General features: G+C 44.3%; 2 protein-coding genes across 6 annotated transcripts in view; both read left to right on the top strand.

Annotated features, from left to right (window-relative positions):
• Positions 1–76: 76 nt before the first annotated feature.
• PRPSAP2 (phosphoribosyl pyrophosphate synthetase associated protein 2) lies at positions 77–15456 on the top strand. The gene is made up of 12 exons (XM_083799430.1): positions 77–232; positions 2746–2865; positions 3449–3599; positions 4692–4744; positions 4864–4930; positions 5907–6079; positions 7015–7130; positions 10361–10416; positions 12756–12904; positions 13599–13669; positions 14096–14242; positions 14764–15456. The coding sequence occupies exons 3-12, from the start codon at positions 3481–3483 to the stop codon at positions 14920–14922; spliced, it is 1110 nt and encodes a 369-aa protein (XP_083655556.1). The 5' UTR covers positions 77–232; positions 2746–2865; positions 3449–3480; the 3' UTR covers positions 14923–15456.
• A 149-nt stretch (positions 15457–15605) lies between these two features.
• Positions 15606–19903, top strand: part of SLC5A10 (solute carrier family 5 member 10) — a 39721-nt gene continuing 35423 nt past the window's right edge. For all 5 annotated transcript variants that reach the window (XM_083799421.1, XM_083799419.1, XM_083799420.1 and 2 more), the window contains exons 1-3: positions 15606–18296; positions 18766–18837; positions 19517–19621. In XM_083799421.1, the coding sequence (XP_083655547.1) occupies positions 18186–18296; positions 18766–18837; positions 19517–19621 (288 nt within the window). In that variant the 5' untranslated portion in view covers positions 15606–18185. The remainder of the gene's footprint in view (positions 18297–18765; positions 18838–19516; positions 19622–19903) is intronic.

Here is a 19903-nt window from a genome sequence, read left to right as displayed (position 1 = left end):
CGCGGCGCGAGGCCTTGGCGGGAAAGGCGGCGGGGGATGGGGGGGGGGGTGAGGGCGTCGCCTCGCGCCCGCCCCTCGCGCTCCCCCCCCTCCCTCCCGCCCCCCCCCCGCGCGGCGCCGCCATCTTGCGAGCGGCACAACCGGAGGGGCCGAGCTCCGCCGCTGCCTCCGCCTCTCCCCGACCCCTCCGGCCGGGCCGCTTCTCCCGGGGCCGGGGGGCCGGAGCCGGCAGGTAAGGCATTCACCGAAGGGGCCTCTCCAGCCCGCTCAGCCTCGCTTCAGCCGGCTGCGTGAGGGCAGGGTGCCCCCTTCCACAGCGCCCCCCCCCCCCCCTTTCCTCACACGGGGTCCGCCGCCTGAGGAAGGGGCTGCGAGGGCCTCGCCTCGGGGCTCTGAGGGAGGGAGCCTCCATCAGGGACGGCTTCTTTTCCCCTCTCCAGGGCAGCCGGGGGCTCCTCGCTCCCTCAGGTGAAAGGGGAGCAGCGGGGGTGCCCCCAGGCCCCCTGAGGGAGGGGAGGGGATCCTCAGGTGCAGGAGGGGCTGGGGGTGCGCAGCCCCCCAGGAGCAGCTGGGGGACACGGGGAGGTGTGGGGCTGAAGGGGCGACCCTCTTGCCGTTTAGCCCAGGGGGACCCAGCCCTATTTATGGGGCTGGGGTAAATCGCATCCCCTCGTGGGGAGTGGGGTGGGGGGGGGGGGGGTCTGGTCTGCCCCCAGCCCTTGGGGATCACAGGAGCGGTGCTGTGGTGGTCCCAGGCAGTTATCGCTGCCTCCGTGGCTGTTCGTGCGCGCACACTCACTTTGTGGAGGTGTAAAAGCCCGTGGAGGTGAAGCAGGTGGGAATAGGGCTCGTGGACATCCACTCCTGTAATCGTTTCCATCATCACGTGTTTGTGTAGCTGTGTGCAGCCCGAAAGAAAAGGTAGGAATTTGTGGGCAGTGCCTGCATTGTGATGCGTGCGTTCTCTTCCAGTCCATGCTGGCTTGGAAGACCTGCCCGCCTCAAGCCAGAGAGGTTTGTGGTCCCACGTACATTTGTGGATTCATGTCTTCACACACCTAATAAAGTTCTTGTGAGCGTGCTGTCATCCCAGTACCCTTCTAAAGTTTGATACATCAGTGTTACTCTACAGACAGGACTTCTCCCTGCCTCACACACTGTGTAGCCCACTTGTTGCTGCTGAAGTACATCCACAAGGAAACTCCTTGGCCTATGGTTATGAGAAAAACCATCTTCGGTGTTGCTTGTGGATGTCAGCATCATATTGTGGAGTAAAATACATCCTGAGTGATGAACAGGAAACAACTCTTGTCTTTCAGCACATTCCTTAATTCCCCTCATTTTCCTAATCCATGCAGAAAGGAGGTAACATAACTGGAAAAAAATCGTCATAAAAAAACACCATGTAAATATTTCCAGTGCTATTTGAAAGCTGTTTTTACATTGTTGCCATCTGATCATACAGGAAGGGTACTTCCAGGTGATGTTCCAAAACCTAAAAGCATTTCTAGTACGTGCCCACTTTGTTGGATTTAAGATGTCTTTAACGCCATTATGAATGCTTGGCAGGCCACCTGGGAGCTGTGGAGATTAAGTGTGTAGCGGAACGAAGGAAGAAACATGAGCTAGGAAATGGGAATTGATTTTCATTTTCCCTTGAATTGTGGGGAGCCTAGTTTGGGAGGGATGTAAGTAAGCTTTGGATTGGACGTCTGCAACCACTGCCTTTTAGGATTTGGGTGTTGGTTTATTTATTTTTTCTTTTCCCAAATGTCTGAAAGTACAGGCAGAAAGGGATAGGGTTTTCCTTTAATGTTATAGGACATGGGCTTGGGGTATACCAGGGTAAGGGGTGTGTGTGTGTGTATATATATATATATATATATATACACACACACACACACAAGGTGTAAGGGTCACACACGCAAGGTAAGGGTGTACCAGGAAGCCAGGTGTAGGGATCCTACTGGGTTCTACTGGAATCAGCAACTGGGCATTCAAATTCCGTTGCTGAGGTTGTCCCCGTTGGTGTGCTTTCTGCACGTTTGGGAAGTTTTGGCGAAGGGCAGGTTTTCGTTGACAGCAGCTGAGCCTAGCACGGCCTCTTCGTGAAGGGGCTGGCGTTAGGAAGTTCCCGACTTAACCCTGGCTCCTGACGGAGGATGAATGGGGTACGCTGCTGGGACTAGGCCAAACCAAGCAAGAGTACTCCAGGTTGCAAAGGTGGGCTGGGGTAGTTTTTTTAATAGAGCTAGCCAGCTGTGCCCCTGAGTATGAAAACTTTTTTTTAGATGCTGTTTGGGAGCACTTGATAGTCGATAAGCCTTCAGTTTTTTAGAACAGCTACGGGTGGCTTGAAGAATTAGGTTTCTCCACAGGGAGATGTTTGCCAGGGCACTTACTGATTTATCTGAACTCCCATTTACTTTGTTTTGAATTACACAGCTCCTATTTGATATTTTCAGCCCCCTACTTAATGCTAAAATGCTATACAAATGAACTATTCGTACACGAGTGAGGTGCTGTAGCTTAGGACTTCTTTGGCTGCTGGTAAACATGACTGTTTCTTGTATTTGAACGAAATGTTATATTAGAATAAATAAAAATGTTATATTAGAGTAGGGCATGAAAATGTGGTGTTTCAAAAAAGAATAAAAAGTGTGAAGATGGAATCCCATCAATTAGTGGTGTTTATTTTGGTGGAAAATGTATGGATTTCCTCTTGATGTTCTTCTGTCTTCACAGGAGAAATATTAGTATCAAAGAATGACAACAGCTGCTTCATCAAGTGGATGCCTTGTGCAAGAGGTCGTTATTTACAGCTACCAGCTTTATTGAGCTCTTCCTTACCTTTCATCCTTATTTGTAAGTTTATAATTTATTGAAAAGAGGTGGAAAGATGCACAGCTATGGAAATAGACTCCTCTAGTCAATTTAGCAGAGAGCTAGGACCTAAGGGCTCTCTTGGCTCAGTTCTGCCTCTGACTGGCTTTGTGATTTTGAAAGTCAGCATTGCTCAGTTCTAGAAAGTGTACTGGAGAAGAGAATCCGTGCTGCTAGATGATAGCCTGAGGAAAGCATTTAATAAGCAAATAAATAAATAACCAACTGTTAAGATGCTGTCTAGGGGAGATCCTTTGGAGGTCTGTACTGAAGCATTTTGCTGGTGGGTGTGTAAAGCCTGGGGACAGGAGAAGGAAGAAAGAGAGGCACAAGTCCGTTCTTTGTGCCACATTGCTGGTGTGCTGAGCTAGGTCTGTAAACATTGTAGCTTGTGGGTCACAGAATGTTACAAGGATATCTTCGTGGCGCTATTAAAATGTTGGTAAATAGTAAGAATGATGGAGAATACAGGATTATGAGAAATCCTTCGCTGTCTAAACAGAGAAAACTTGTTCATTTTTGATTTTTAAAGCTGTGGCTTTACCAGGCCTTTGCTCTCTTCCAGTCTTCTAGGAGCGGGAAGACAACTTAGGTTTGATGTTTTGTGTGCCATCAACTGAAATTGGGGCCAACATGAATATAACGAAGGGAGGACTGGTGCTGTTTTCAGCTAATTCCAATTCATCATGCATGGAACTATCGAAGAGGATTGCGGAGTAAGTAAAATCTGCCTCCAGGGCAGCTTAGGATCTTGGTGCCGTTGTAATGGGACTTTTTTTAGTGAAGACTGATTTCTCTGTTTTATGGTAGTTACACGGGAAAGCTGTCACAGCTGGGATGAGCATCTGGTGTACGGCATTGCACAGCCTATTTCAACAGGTCGATAACAAAGAAAGTAACTTGTGATTAAGGTGCTCAGTGACAGGCTGTGATTGTCTGTAGTATGTTTTTGAGAGTGCGGGAAAACTAATGTTCGGGTAGTGTCAAATACTCATGGCACGAGTTTCCAGCATGTTCTCAACCTCCTTGTAACAGTTTTCGTAGGAGCAAAGCTAGATCTGTCCTCACTGTGTGTTTTAGCTGGGGACATTTGATTAGCTTTAAGTACATGAATAGCTTCAGAAGAGGCTGTATGACTTAAGTAATTTTTTTCCTTGCTCTTGTAACAGTATTAGGATGCACAGTGCAGAAGTACTGTGTGCTGTGGGGTTGTTCCTGAGGCTTACGCACCCAAAGTTAGATACAGAAAGGCATCATGCCTCGGAATGATTTGGGCATGTGTACCTATTATATTCTTTTCTACTTTTTTTAGTGGTGATGGGCTGTGCTAATATTGGAGTGGAATAAGTGCAGCAGACACTAAGATTTCCTATTCCCTCCAGACTGACATTGATCTATGGAAAAGGATGCTTTAAAAGTGGACTCTTAAGCATTGTGAATGTTTGTTGTCATCTGTCTACATAGATACAGAGAGAGTGCAACATGTATAATGCATGTAAATATATATACACATGAGAAATTGATACATAATTTAATAAGCAATATTTTTTATTCCTTTGGTTGTCCTTTGGAGCTTGACGTAAAAATGAATTTAGCTTAACCACCGGTGCAGCTGTGTTAAGAGATTTCTGCCATAGTAACTGGTTTTAGTGTTTGGGGTTTTCTTTTCCCGTTTTTCTCCTCAAATATGGCATTTTCAGTAACTATCACAACTGCTTTAATGGTTTTGCTCTTTAATGGGCTTTTCATTCATTTAGCCCTTCATTTTCACTTACTGACTTCTGGTTTTAATTTTTCTTCTCCTGCAGGCGATTAGGGGTTGAGATGGGGAAGGTTCAGGTTTATCAAGAGCCAAACAGAGGTGAGCATTTCATGGGCAAAACTGGAAACTTAACCTAACTACAGTCTGCCTTTATCACTGCCCCTTTCTTGATTCCGTTGCATCTTGCTCCTGCGCATCTTACCTATTTCTCTTGACAGAAACACGAGTGCAGATCCAGGAGTCTGTGAGAGGGAAGGATGTATTCATCATCCAGACGGTTTCGAAGTGAGTAGTTGTTGAGAGGCGCTGTACTAGCGTTTTGATGTGGACTGTCCATAGGAATGCTTCTGTTCTAACTTTTCTTTGCATATTATGTATGTGACACAGTATAATAAGCTTAGATTAATTACAGAGGCTTCTCTTTGTGTGCTTTTTTTTTGTTTTGGTACATGCACAAAGAAGACTTCAGTGTAAGCTAACTTCTATTTTCATTTTCAATGAAAATGTCAATGAAACTTTCCCCATGGTTTCTGTGTTCTTTCGCTAAGTGCATTCTTTTGCTCATGACACTCTCTTTAAATTCCTCCCTTTTCAGCTACCATGGCTCCAGCACCATCAGAAAGCTCTAAATGTAGGAGGAGCATTTCCTAGGCAATGTGTCCTGTGATTCAGAAAACAGTTTTGTTGTTTTTGTGAAAAGAACTTTAAAAATGCAAAGACTTTTTTTGATTTCTAATGGCACCGGAAATAGTAGGTCTTGTAGTTGATGACTGGTTCTCATCCATAGATACCCTCTCCGTCTTCTCATTTAGATCAGAAAATAGATGGCAGTTAGTAAATATTTAGCCTGCTGTTGGCTTGAACAAAAGAGAAGTATGTTGTAAATCTGATTTTTTTTTTAAAGGTTATTGATACTGAAAAATACATCTATTTTGCTTTGTGAGCAATAGAAATAGATGTTGGAGATTAAATTATGGTGTAGTTTGTCGCAGCAACATGTTGTATTACCAAAAGCCTGAAAATGGAGTATGCTGAAAAGTGCTGAATTGACCAAAAAGAAGTGAAAATAATAATGAAATGTAATTCTAGTAAAGAATTAAAATGCTGGGTACAGGGCGCTTACATCCTTAGGTGTGCAGCTGGATTTGCAATGAAGATCTCCCTCACTCTAATACAGTGAATTAATGGATGTAGATATTGTGTTGAATTCAGCTGCAGGATTTTTATGCATGAATACAGAACTAGACGCTTCTCATTCCAGGGATGTGAATACTACGATCATGGAACTCCTGATCATGGTGTACGCTTGTAAAACATCCTGTGCCAAAAGCATTATTGGAGTGATTCCTTACTTCCCATACAGCAAGCAGTGCAAGATGAGGAAAAGGGGCTCCATTGTCTCTAAATTACTGGCTTCAATGATGTGCAAGGCTGGTAAGAATGCAGGTTGTTCTGAAATAATCAAGGAAATGGGGGATCCCACGGGCAGCGCTCAGATCCAAAGGGGTCTGTGCACAAGGTGGGACTTTGTTGAAAAACTTTGCAGTTATTTTTAGTAAGTTTAAAATACGCATAGAATATAACTAGAGGTATTTCTAGATGGTGAGTTCATTTAAAAATAAATAAATCTCGCAACATCCATTTTACATTGCATCCTGCTGTACTGGCGAGATGAGTCTGCTGCTTTGGGCTGTGCTATCCCTCCCTCATAATGCTGTTCTTGGCCTTTCTAACATTTTTGAGCAGTTGTACCTTGTCATTTCTAGTCTGTCTGTCTTACCTGTTGACTACTTTGTTTGTCCTTTACATTTGAGTTGAGGTGGGAGAATGCATTTATTCGTTTTCAGCCATTAAGACACTTTATTTCCTGCTCCTTTCCCTTTGCTTCCTTTCCCTGGGAAGAATTGGCAGTTACAATGAACACTGCGATCTGGGTCTTATCGTGAGAGAAGAAACGTGGCAACGATTAGAGTTTGGGCCCTTTTCTGAGGAATTCAGAACTCCAGTGTTTGCTGTGTTAGGGTCCCACTAGGTGGTAGAGGACCATTTATCTTGGTCGTGGTTCCACGTTGTCGGGTGTAAACGGAGAAGGAGCATACCTGCCTCAGTGTGGCACTACTGGTTCAGTTATGTGGAGCGTTGTGAGGTGCTTGTCGAAGACACAGCAGCACTTGGGAAGCAGGATAACCCTTGTGTATTTAAAAGGCGCATAGTTACTAGGATTACTGAAAGCGTGTAGCATAATGTTCTTGTTTTAATGTAGCTTAGAAAGTTTGTTCTGAACAAAGTTATTAAACTTATTAGAAATAAAGTGTGTCTGTTATTGCTTGCTTTTCTTGATGTGCTTCTTCATGTGTCTTTTTTTTAAGGACTAACTCATCTCATTACCATGGATTTACATCAGAAGGAGATACAGGGCTTCTTCAATATTCCAGTTGATAACTTGAGAGCATCTCCATTTTTACTGCAGTACATCCAAGAAGAGGTGAGGAAGGCCTACTTTTACACTGTTTTAATTATTTTTTGTCATGTCTCAAGGCTTGTGAAACAAATTCCTGTGAGAAGATTAACAATTCAAACAGAATTTTAAAGTGGGGGAGGGTCGTGTTGGGGCAGGAAGTGGTGTGGTTGGTTCTTTTCCTTCCCAGAGAGGCCTGATTTTCCTTTTCATGAAGAACTGGCATTTTATTTTCCATGTAAGGATGCTGTTCTGCCGTCTTATACATATTCTCCTAATTAATACGTGTATATAAAAGAGCATTTTTCTATTCTGAATATCCTCTTCCTTTCCTGTTTCCAATATCCTTGCTATTTACAGGATGGAATGCTGGTGTAGGTGTAATTTATATAGCATTATGAAAATATTTTGTAGGCTGACTTGTAAACGATGAGAGCCTATCCATCCTAATCTGAAAATAAGAACAGATGACTTCTGTTGTGGGGAAATCTCCACCTGCTGTTTGTTCAGCATGTCTTGACTTGAGGGAGCTTAACTTCTGATGTTCTGTGCAGCCATTTCTCCATCTTTGAAATGGATATTACTTTTATAAAGTGCTTTGAGAAGTGCTACTGGTAGATTCATGTGGACAAATTGTGCAGTTGGTAATTGTAGGTGTAAGATGTGGATTATGTCTGCCTAATCATCATTTGGAAGAAAGCAAATTTTTCCCTCCTGGTGAGAAGAAAATGTATAGTTTGCTCTTACTTTTGAACTCAAGTTTTTTTTTTTTTGTAAAGAGAGATAAGTGCCTTAGTTTGAAAAAAGAAGGAAAAAAACAGGATTTTTTATGACACTTCTAAAATTTTGTTGGGGAATCAGTTACCATTTGAATGTATCATTACAATTGGTTTGGTAATTTGTCTGTCTAACAAAGAGGAAGACGGTAGAACAAAATTCCTGGCTCTGGCTTTGCCACGGTCATTCATCTTGTGCACCAAGACAGAAGTATTGTGTGTTGTAATCAATACAGAAGTTTAAAAAAAAAAAAAGTGGAAAACGAGATATGTAGACTGAAGACAAGTTGTGCCTTTGTATGTTACTTGAACCTGTGGACTATGGTAGGTAACAAGGTCATGTTCCTAGTTTAGTTTTTAAGCACATCTTGATACCCGAAGTCTTAGTGTTCTACGAAGAATTGCTGCAGCTTTGAGTCTGGTACTCCTGGTGCTTTCTAACAAATGAGTGCTCACAGAGCTCTGCTGACGTATGTGTAGAGAGGACTTAAAAGATCCTTCCAGTTTCTAATTTCTTCATTCCTCTGCTTGAGGAATGAAATCATGAGATGATTTACTAAAACAAAAGCTGACAGAACCTACCTGATCTATGCTGGCAAGTACTTCACTAGCCAAGTGATGTGTAGTATCCCTTTTGTGAAAGATTCATCCCGTGCTGCTCCGGAAGAATTTAGTATTCATCTCAGGCTCCCGGTGACAGCAGCTTGCTGCAGATCCTGCACTGCGAATGCCAAAGCATGAAAAATGTTTCAAGGGGGAGTTGTGATGGGATGTGTTGAATAGCATGAAATAGAGTCCGGCTTGATAAGAACGGAGGTCACTTACAAAGCGTTTAGCTGGAAGTTGAGAGGATGAGGCCGTACAGTCGTTCCCTGTCAGAAAATTATGTGTAGGTGTGAAGGGAGTTATTTGATGTTCTGCGATGAAGTCAGTCCAATCAGTGAAACTCATTTGTATACGGATAAGTTGGTGGTTTTCCTTTGTATGCCTAGCAAATATTTATAATTAGTGTCTTCTATCTTCCTTATGTGTACATGTTAAGCTCAGAGTGACTCGTTAATCTCGGAGTGACATAGCTCTTTGTTACTGGGAGCTGTTGATGTCTTGCTGTCTCTTGGATGACATTTCTGGCTTTCTGACTTCATTTCGAACAAATTTGATAATTTGGCAGGGGAAAAATGAGGCAATGATGTCTGAACAAGATCAAAGCCTTTATTATGTCAAATGACAGGCCCTGCCTTGTCCATACCTTCCATCATGTTAATCTTCATAGCCTGTTGTTTAAGCATTTGTAAAGGACAGAACATGCTGAATTCCCAGTATTGTAGGTGGAGTTGGTAGCACTGCGGATTATTAATGCTGCCTAACTCGTCCTCTGAAAAGCTCTCATTTTCAATTGGTTAGGCCCGTGCCAAAATTCAGAACTTAAATCAGCATGGGAAAATATTCTTTCAGATACAGTGCTTTTGGAAACAGCAAGTATGGTGCGTGTTTGAGGATGAGGCTGTGGAATAACTTACCTTGCTTGTAGTTGGAAAAAACAAGTATTTCTGTGTTTTGGAGCTGCTATTTGACATCTGGCAGCAGGATTGTGAGCTCCGTGTCAGGGTCCCGTCCCTCCAAATTCATCAGGTGACTGCTCTAACAGATCGGTTCTCAGATCTTTAGCTAAGAGGCTTCAGGCCCGCAATACTGGGGTTCCCCACGGATTGGATGTGCTCTGCAGGATTTGCTACGACAGCGGCGAGTGGCTCTGCGTTATTGTTATGACAACTGCTGCAAGACCAGACAGGTTCTGTGTGTGCTGCGCTCTGGCACAGATTGTCCCAGGGCAGCACAGTGAGGGAAAACGCTGAGTTTGCAAGGAAGGGGCTGCAGTGAGATACTGAAGTGAGCCCAGGCTGCTGGTGGAAGGCCTGGAAGTGCCAGCAGTGGAGTGACAGCCCGTGATTCCTGTATGGGTGCAGTGAATGTAGAATTTTTATTCCTTTTAGTGGTCCCTATAAGGAGTCATATGATGTGGTGGAGAGGCCTTTTTTTTTTTTTTTTTAACTCTGAAAAACAACCCTGAAATGAGGAAATGGATTAAATGCAGCATTTTCAAGTGATTCAAGACTGCTGTGTGCATGCACAAGACAATTTAAGTCAAACAGGAAACTTTAGTTTTGATGGTTTCCTGTTTTTAATACTTGCCTGTGTAGCCCATACGTCCTTCTAAGGCAGTTACTTTTGTGTGATCTGTGTATAACGTGGTGTTTGTGAAAGGTACAACTTTAAGCTAAAATCTGAATTTGCTTAATATCTGGATTTACGGAGATGTGAACTCTCAATATGTACCATGGATTCTTGAGATTGCTTTCTTACGTTAGGTGCAATATTAAATGCTTAAAATTCTTTTGGCAAAATGAAGTTCTGATTCTTACTGAGTTGAAATTTGTCTGAAGATATGAAGTAGACATTGCTATCTGTTATTTACTACAGATACCAGACTACAGGAATGCTGTAATTGTGGCCAAATCACCTGCGTCTGCAAAGAGGTGGGTACGATCTGCTCTCTTGTGTTAGAGCAGGAAATCTCTATCCTGATTTTGTTCTTAGGGTCAAGTGAAGGACAGATATTCAACAACTAAAAGATGCAGCCTGCAACCCCCTGCCACTTACAGTTTCAGATGTGCAGTTTTTACATCGTCACAAAATCATAATAAATCTAAGCAGAGGTTAAAAAAACAAGCTGATGTGGTAAATCAGTGCAGCGCTTATGATAAAGAAGCTATTTAATTATATGATATAATACTTGTGTACATTTACATTATGAATTTCCTACTGTGAATGATGAAAAATCACTAGAAGTGGTACACCACTAATCCAGAGTAATTGCTTAGCAAACAGCTTAGCACGTGGTTGATCAGATCCTAAATGCGGATGATTTACCGTCTAGCATGGTGGAACAGGGTTTGATGGTTGAGACTGTTTTCCTTGTGAAGTTCTTGTTGGCCAAACAATTGTTCTTAATTCCTGTAGCTTTTTGGTTCACTATACACGATCTATAGAATTATACCACTCTGAGAAGGTGGTAAAGAGTTGGATGATGATTTAAGAGGTAATTTATTTGCTGTGGTGACAAACTAATAAATTGCTGAGAAGCTACCTAGTCTTTGATGCCAAGGAGTCATGATATTCTTTGTAAAAACAAACAAACATTGTTTTATATAGTAAATCAAAAATGCTTTACTTTGTAGAAGTACAGTGAGGGGAACAACTTGTCATCTTTGTTTTGCAATGGTGGTACTTATGTGATTTTTTTCTCTTTTGGCCAATTACTTTACATTTGCTTGTCTTTGTCTCCTTTATTTGGTGTCAGCATTGCCTCTCGGGTGTAGGCAGGCATTTGCTGAAGCATTCTCATGCTTGTCAAGTAACTCTGTATGCCAGCAAATGACCTCACTTAAGTTGCACATGTGTAGGAAAGGAGACTTTTGCAGGAGAGGATCCCAGAGCTGTGTTTGTACAGCAGCTTCACGTGTGCATGTGAGCATTTCAGAGGAGTCTGAGGGAGGCGCATTGTGTTTGGACAAGGGTGGTTGAACGCTTCAGCCTAATTAAGGACAGCGCTTCACAGATGAATGTCCGCTTGTGAAGGAGAACTTACTCTTGGTGGAGCTTCTGAGCTTATTGGAAAATGAATAAATCATTTTACTGTTGTTTTGAACTTTATTCAATATAATATTGCATATTTAAATCATTATTGTAGTTTCACTGATACAATTACGCCTTCTAAGTCATAACTCTTAAATATGCATGGAATCATAATTTATCTGTATTTAACCTCTTGAAAAAAAAATAACTGTATGACAACCACAGGGCAGAAGATTCTCCATTTTTAATTAACTGAGCATCACAATGAGCAGATCACTCGGTGGAGTTGTTTGGATAGTGAAACAAGGCTTAAGGTTAAAGGAGGTGATTCAGGCCACAGGTCCTAGATACTAAGGTTAGAACGAAGTGACGTGCTGGTCTCACTTTGACCACAAGGAGAGCAGGTCGCTGGTGTAGGCTAGATGCTGAGCTCCAGGGTGTGCAAGGTAAAGTAGGGCGAATGTCACTGCTGCATTTTACTTGCTGCTTGTCGTGTCTGGGTTACGAGTGCTGTCTGTGAATTTCCCATTTTCCTGACTCTCTGCTTTCCACACTCATCCAGCTAACCTTAAACTTCATTACATAAATTCCTAACTTCAGTCAGATAAACGCTGCATGGCGAAGGAACTTTTTGTAAGTTTGTAGAAATCCGAGCTGTTTAAATTTCAAGAGTAGTTTGTCAGGCAAAATGATTTTGATTTCTTTTCTGTAGGATATCCAAGGTTACGTGTCAGAAGGTCTGGGATATTGTCTTACTTAGTCCACGTCTTGCTAAAAATAAATAGATGAATATTTGTTTTCTGTTTTCATTTGAATATTTTTTTCCTATTTAATTAAATATAGGCAACCCAGACATCAAGGCTATTCTTGGCGACTGTTAGATGAGACCAGCTAAAGCATGGGATCTCAAGAATGCTGAAAGCCAGGAAATGTTTTTTGACTGCTGGGCAAAACAGAAGGGAATAATCAGATTTGCGTGACTTTGCGGCATTTGTCCTGATGCTTGCAAGGCCAGTGTGGATGCTTTCAAGGTTATTTTGACTCTCACAGGCCTGGTGAAAACAAGATGCTGTGGGATAGGTGATTTCTTCTAGGTATTTTCCTACAATTTTAGGATCGATCCGTTTTTCCTCTGAAATTTTAGAAATGAAGTGGAAATGGATTAGCAATGTATGTATCTAAATTCTTGTAATATGTGTGTGTATATATATGTATCTGTTTTTTAACCCTTTCTCTGCAGGGCACAGTCATTTGCTGAGCGCTTACGGTTGGGAATTGCTGTCATTCACGGCGAAGCTCAAGATGCCGAGTCTGACATGGTGGACGGTCGACACTCACCACCTACAGCCAAAAACGTAGCTGCTATTCATCCCAGTTTAGAGATACCCAGTAAGTAAGTTTGTGTGTGAGAGTGTTCACCTATTGCTTTTTGTGCTTTTGGGAGACGGGTGACGCTGATGGCACCGTCAAAGAGGAGCGATTCTTTATGAGAACATGAGGAAGGGGAAAGGTTACTATTTGATGCTTTTTGTCCATGGTTTTAGTGCTAGGCTGGACGCGAGATCTGTGCCCTGTGTGGGAGGAGCTGTGCCACCACAGTTAGTCAGAAGAGCCTGTGGCAGAGAGGCCACACTCTTTTGCCAGTAGGTTTTAATGTTTGAGTTTTGTTCTGGGACACAGGGCTAATGAGCTGAATTGAGCTGGGTTTGCGTGGAGCCGGATCAATGTCATAAACCTTGACAAGGGAACTTTGCTGAACGTGGGTGTGACCTGTAGCTGTGCCAGCAAAACTTCATCGCATGAAAACCTAGCTTGGGTTTCAGTAGGCTGATTGAACTGGTTGTGCCTGCATGCCACTCTATGCATGTAGTTAATACTTCTTCACTAAGCTTAAAAAAAAAAAAGGTATGAGAATCTTGCTGCTTTTCCCAGCAACACTGTGATAGTTGGAATAGTTGTCACCTCACTTCTGGCTAAAACAGTGGTGACCCACGCAAAGCTGACATTTCCACACTTGAAGTAAATTGTATAAACCTTCCTTTTTTTTTTCTACCTCTATAAAAAAAAAATTGCCATTGATCAGTGCTGATTCCCAAGGAAAAACCACCCATCACAGTTGTTGGCGATGTAGGAGGAAGAATAGCTATCATCGTGGTAAGTAAGATTCCATAGCTTTTGATAAATTATACTAAATATGCTGAAGTTACAAAAATCGAGTATATTTTTGCTGTGTCAGCAACTGAACTTTTGTGGTGGGCTTTTGATACCGTGCTTTTTATACCATGAGGCAGTAGTCTGCACATTTACTGAAGCTGATTGCGTGAACTACGGAGTGATGTTACTGTAGGTTTGGACGCTCTGTTTTTCCACCCTAATGCTTGCCACCTAGCTCAGGTGTCAGAAGAACAGCATCAACAAAAATGTCCATTTTGCATTGGACGTAAACTGTTACACTTGAAAAAGATTAGATGTCATTCTGGGTGCACCGCGTTCGTTATCCGTAGGTAGCTTAAGACTACACGTCGGTCTGAGAACGTGTTGAACCGTCACTGACTCGAGAATGCCGTCTTGTTTTGACAGGACGACATTATAGATGACGTCGACAGCTTTCTTGCTGCAGCAGAGACCCTCAAGGAGAGGGGGGCTTACAAGATCTTTGTAATGGCCACGCATGGCCTGCTCTCTTCAGATGCTCCCAGGCTGATAGAGGAATCCGCGATCGACGAAGTAAGCGTAAATTCTGAATGGCTAGTCAGACGGTCTAGTTGGTTTGTTTATTTTTTAAACAAGCATTTTTCTCCTGATGATTCTTAAAATATACCGGCGTTACGAATTTAGGTGGGGTGTTGCTGGGTTTGGGCTTTCTTACCGTTGAATTGTACGCTAGAATATTAGCACGTATGCATCCTTAAACTACAGCAGCGGAAAACCAGGGAGAGCTGGGAGATGACAGGCTGCCGGAATAAGCAGACTTTTCCCTTCAGTGTGGGGGATATTTTTGTACCTTCCTCTGACCTTAGGTGTCAGAATGAAAGGAGGGAAGGATGTTGCCGTTAGTATCCATGGCTACACAGTATAGCAATGCATAGCTCTTCCTAAGATTTGGATCCTGACAGTAATGTAAAGTCTTGTTCTGTTATCAGCAAGGGTGGCTTCCTGGGGACCGGAGGACAGACATTCGCAGTTCTGATATGGGAGGTGGAAAGCGTGAAGCTGTTATGACTTTCTATATTTTTTTCCTTCTGTAGGTGGTGGTTACAAACACGATTCCACATGAAATACAGAAACTCCAGTGCCCTAAAATCAAGACTGTGGATATCAGCATGATTCTCTCAGAAGCCATTCGCAGGATCCATAACGGGGAGTCCATGTCGTACCTTTTCAGAAATATAGGACTGGATGATTAATGCGTTGTAGTCTAAAGAAACACCCGGGCCAAACTGGAAGCAAACAGATAATGAGCTGTGAAGCATCATGCTTATCTTAATATTTCTATTGAGCCACTTTTTGTTTTCTCTTGATTTAAGTATCAAGGTAGAACAGTTTCTCAGAGCTGTTTTTTCTTTGCAGATTTTTTTTGGGGGGAGGGTTGGGGGGGGACGAGTAAACATTTTACAAAAAACCATTCTAGTTGCTTTTAGGTTAGTTGCACTATATAAATAGTGGGGGGAAAAAAAAGAAACACAAAACACTTGAGGCAAGAATTTGGCTTCTAAATTAAGCATTCCTTTTCCAAAGCTGCTTGCTACAAGTGCTTTAAAAGATAATAAAATGAAGTGACTGTATAATATTTGCATTTTAAAAGCCAAAAAGGTTGTACTGTTGTATGCAGTTAAGTGATTTTGTAGGAGTGCTTTTATAGAAAAGCATATGAAATATGCACCTGTATTTATTTTCTGCGACAAAGAATAAAGACTTGTTTTGTGTGAGCTTTCTAAAAATGTTTATACGGTAGTCACTTGTCTTCTAAAGTGTCCCCCCTTAAAAATGATTTGCAGATCCTATGATATTGAAAGAAATCGAGAGGTGAATTGATTCTTTTATGCTAATGTGCTACTTGGGAGCGTAAACAGGATTCGGGCTTCTCGGCAGCGAGGAAGATAACATCTGTTTTGCTTGTTGCTGTGCCGTAACACCTGCAGACAAGGAGAGGCTGCTTTTCCTTAATACCCTAATACTCGTCGTCGCATTTCAGCCTGTCTTTCTGCTGAGCAGTCTTGTAAAACGCAAAATGCATGCAACCTTTTACCAGCCGTCCGGTTTCTGGGGACTGTCACAAAGGTGTTGATAAGATTTGGTGTAATTTGGCAGGTTCAGCACACCTGCAGCGTGCTGCTTTGCTTCAGGCTATGTGGAAGGCAACTAAACCTGTGGCTGGGTGGCAGGGGACAGCAGGGATTTGGGAGAATTTGGGAATTTTTATTTTTTTTGGAGGGGGACAACGTGTGGAACTGGGAGGGTATCATGCAGGGGGTGTGCGAAGCCTGGTTTTATGGCCTGTGATTTCTGCTTGTGGAATTACTTGTTTACCTGAAGGATGGAGCTCCTTTGGGGATGGTTTTGGGATTTGGTTAGTAAGGGAGAGGTGGTGGCTGCTCCGTAAGGATGGAATATCCGGAGGTTCCAGCTGATAAAACCAGCTCATCGCAGGTAAATGGCTTTTCAGAGGTTTGTACTCTGGACCAAACTTGTGGATGTGTGTTTAAAAAACAAAACCAGCCGTAGTGTGGAGTTTAACTTGCTCAGGGTTGTTCTCCCTCACTTCCCTGGGCGCCTGCATGGGATGGCCTGCTCTGAGCTTCTCGGAGGCTGAACTTCTTGGCTTGTGGTGGATTAGTGAGCGTTTTTGGGGGGGCTGGTGTCTGTTGGCACAGCACCTGGCACAGCAGAGGCCTGGACTGTGACTGCAAGTCCTCTTATGTATTGCTGGAAGATCTATCAACTTTTCTTGGTGCATTCAGCAAGTGAGAAGAAGATTTTATTCAAGCAGCTGTTCATCTCTGACCAGATAACGCTATTTTCATTCTTCGTTCGGTGAGCTTATTTTTCATCAGAGCATTGTTTAATTTTTTACGTTCTGTCTCTCTGAAATGTCAAAATGCGAGGCCGCGCCTGGTTATACTTTAGTTACGGTGGGTTACTGAACAGTTCCGCGGTGTTAGTGGATACACCAGGCTGACGCATTAACACTTGTATGCACTTTGAAAGTGTTAATTCAGGCTGAATTCCAGCTGAGCAGTGAGGGAGGACTTTAATCCTTCCTGCAAGCGTGCAAACCCGCAGGTGCGTCCATCGGTGATGGTTTCAGAGAGAAACACCTCGATCCATCTCAGTGGTGTGCGCGTTAATTGGTGTGTGTTGTCTTAATGAATCCTTGCGATACGTACTTGGAGAGTTGGTGGGTGAGCCAAGCATCCGATGCAGAAAACAGTACGAATACTGAATACAGGAAAACTTTAAACTCGAACGTTTCATGCTGCTTGTTTCAAGCTGGCTTTTGGAGACCAGCTTCATCCCTGTGAGCATTTCTGCTGGTCAGCCCTGGCTGGCTGGCTGAGGCTCCACAACTCCTGTGCTCGATCATCGATTTAGCACGGCACCCCCCCACCGTGGGCTAATTCAGCGCAGTAAAATTGTATTGATTAGGATTAAAGAATTTGAAACTATCGTGGTCGTAAAACGGGGTTGCTGGAGCTTTGGTTTTTCTAGTGGGGTGGCTGGAATGGAGCAAAGCGCGTGTGACTTCACTCGTGTTTTTATGGACTCCTCCAGTACAGCGTGGTCCTGCAGGGTTACCCAATCTCTGTGTGCTTTTCTCAGAGGCAAAAATGCCGGATCACCAGAAATGCGAGCTATTCTTAGAGGTGTTTCTCTGGGATCCTTCAAGAGAACGTGAAAAAAACCTGCTTTTTGTACAGTAATTGACTGGTCGGGAGATAATGCAAATTCTTTCCAGATCGGTAGTATCTGCAAGAAAAACATTGGGGTTTGGTTTACAGCTTACAAAGGGCAATGTTAACAAACCTTATGCTAAGGTGATTTGTAAAACTGCAAACGATTTCTATTAAACTAAAAAAAAATCATAAAATATATAGCACTTGTCCTAAAGTTGATCTTGTGACTGTACAGGACAAAATGCCTGAACTCAGTCTCGAACTTAACTGTTTTTTCAGCTTCCTTTACTAACGAGGCACAGGTTATGCAGTCCCTGTGTGCCTGCTGGAACTTTTGATCCAGTCTTAACCATGAAAAGAGAAACAGCTGCTAAGACTTTAAATTCCTACAGGTTTCGTGAAAATAATTGGCTAGAGGGGTAAGAAGCTGTGATAGTTTCTTGTCCAGCAACGTCTCGATACCAAGCACTTTTGCAAAAGGGCTGCTGAAAGCCCTCAGAAACTGCACCAGAGAAGCACATTAAATGCCCCCTGTAGGAGCAGCCTGCAGCTTCCATAAGATCAATGCAGAAACAGGAGGAAAAAAAAAAAAGGGGGGGCAAATTGAGGCCCCTGCACTGAGCGATGGTCCGCAAACGCCTTTGGAAGTGCTGGGAGCGAAGCTCCCAGTGCTGCCTGGATTAATGATAAATTCCCCCAAGCAGCTAACGAGTTACTGATTCAGTGACCGCCTGGGGGAGGCTTTTGCCAAGGATGAAGGAGGCAGCAGAGGAGGGATGGAGGGCAATTCCACTGCCGGATCCTTCGCCCCCTCGCAGCAGTTCAGCGTTGCTGATCTTGTTGTCATAGTGGTTTATTTTTCCTTAAACATTGCAGTGGGAATATGGGTAAGAGCGTTCTTGTTCGGTTTCTGCTTTCTCCTTTAACCATTTGAAGTACGAATGCTCTTCTTAAAAATTATTTTTAAGGGCTGGCTTTTCTGCGTGGCATCTTTTGAAAGCCTCTTCTTATTTCCCAGTTGTAGTTTGCATTTGTTGTGTGTTTTGCGTATCGTGCTGCGTTTGCTCGTGGCCAGGGCTGGGCCCCACAAAGCCACCCCGTCTGCTCGGGATGGAGGCAGGTCGGGCGCATCCTCCCCGCTGCCCTCTCGGGGGTGCCTCCTTTGCCGTTCGTGGCTCCAGGTGCTTGGGGTGCAGCTGCCACTTGGTGTAATTACGCTTGAGCTGCCGAGCTCCCATTAATTATCCAGTCTCCTGTCTCTCGGCTTCTCGTCTGGCAGACTTGGTTCTTGGTTTCTTGGTGGTGTGTCTGGGTTCGCGGGGGAAGAGCTTCTCTGCTGATCTCTTCTCCTCGCAGTCTTCGTGCAGGGTGAACAGGAACACCGTCAGCGGCTATTTCCTTGCTGGCCGGGACATGGCATGGTGGCCAGTAAGTAGAGACCCCCGTGTCTCGTCCTGGGCACCGTGGATGTCCGGCACCGTTCCCCTTCCCACCAAATTCCCCTTTGATTGCTCCTTGCTCTGCTGCCTGCCCCCACTTCCCCAGCCCACGCACCTCCTCCCGCTGGGCTCCGTGTCCCTTGCCGAGCAGGATTTGTGTCTCCTGATCTCCGTTTCCCTTCTGATTACACGAGGGGTGCAGGAGCCCACCCAGCTTGTTTTATTCTCCTGGGTCTCCTTGGAGGCCACCCCGAGCCTGGGGAGAGGTCGCTGTGGTCACAAACCTCTCCCCGCCGCCCTGCGGACTCTGGTGGCTCCAACGGAGCCGTGGCTGCCTCAGCTCCCCCGTTTCTTTGTTTCCTGCTCTTATTTCAGCATCGCCTTGACAAACTGGTTGTAGGTCTTTCCTGCATTGCTGGCTGGCAGCTTTCACAGGGCCACCTCCGGGCAGGGCACGTTGCCACTGCCGTACACGTGGCTGCTCCTCATCCTCCCCAAAACGAGCGATTCCACCGCAAACCCAGAAGGGGACGTCAAGGGGAGTGGGGCACAAGGGAGCGTTGGTGGTGGGGCACCTCCTTGTGGGTGTGCTGAGGGATTTTCCTGCCCGGCGTGCCCGTGTCCCCGTGGCTGCAGGCGCCACCGGCACCTCCTGCTCTCGCCCGCAGATCGGAGCCTCTCTGTTCGCCAGCAGCGAGGGCTCGGGGCTCTTCATCGGGCTGGCCGGGACCGGTGCTGCCGGGGGAATCGCTGTCACCGGCTTCGAGTGGAACGTAAGAAAAGTGTTGTGGTACCAAAAAAAAAAAAAAAAAAAAAGAGTTTCTTGAGCCTCAAAGCAGCGTGACTGATTTCACAGCAGCTTCGCACCGAGACTGAAGGCCTGGGAGGAGTCACACAGGGGATAACGAACACAATGCTGCTAATTTGGCTTCTCTGCATAACGTCCAGTGCATGCAGGCTGAATTTGGAGTCAACCCAAGTCCTTGCACGCAGGGGGAAGGATGTTTCAGGGCAGAGCTTTCCCCTCCATCCCCTACCTGCCCCCAGTGCGGGGA

Source organism: Anser anser (genome assembly GCF_964211835.1).
Source record: "Anser anser genome assembly, chromosome: 15".
Taxonomy (NCBI): domain Eukaryota; kingdom Metazoa; phylum Chordata; class Aves; order Anseriformes; family Anatidae; genus Anser; species Anser anser.
Note: the sequence above shows the minus strand (reverse complement) of the source record. Positions and strands in the feature narration are given on the sequence as shown.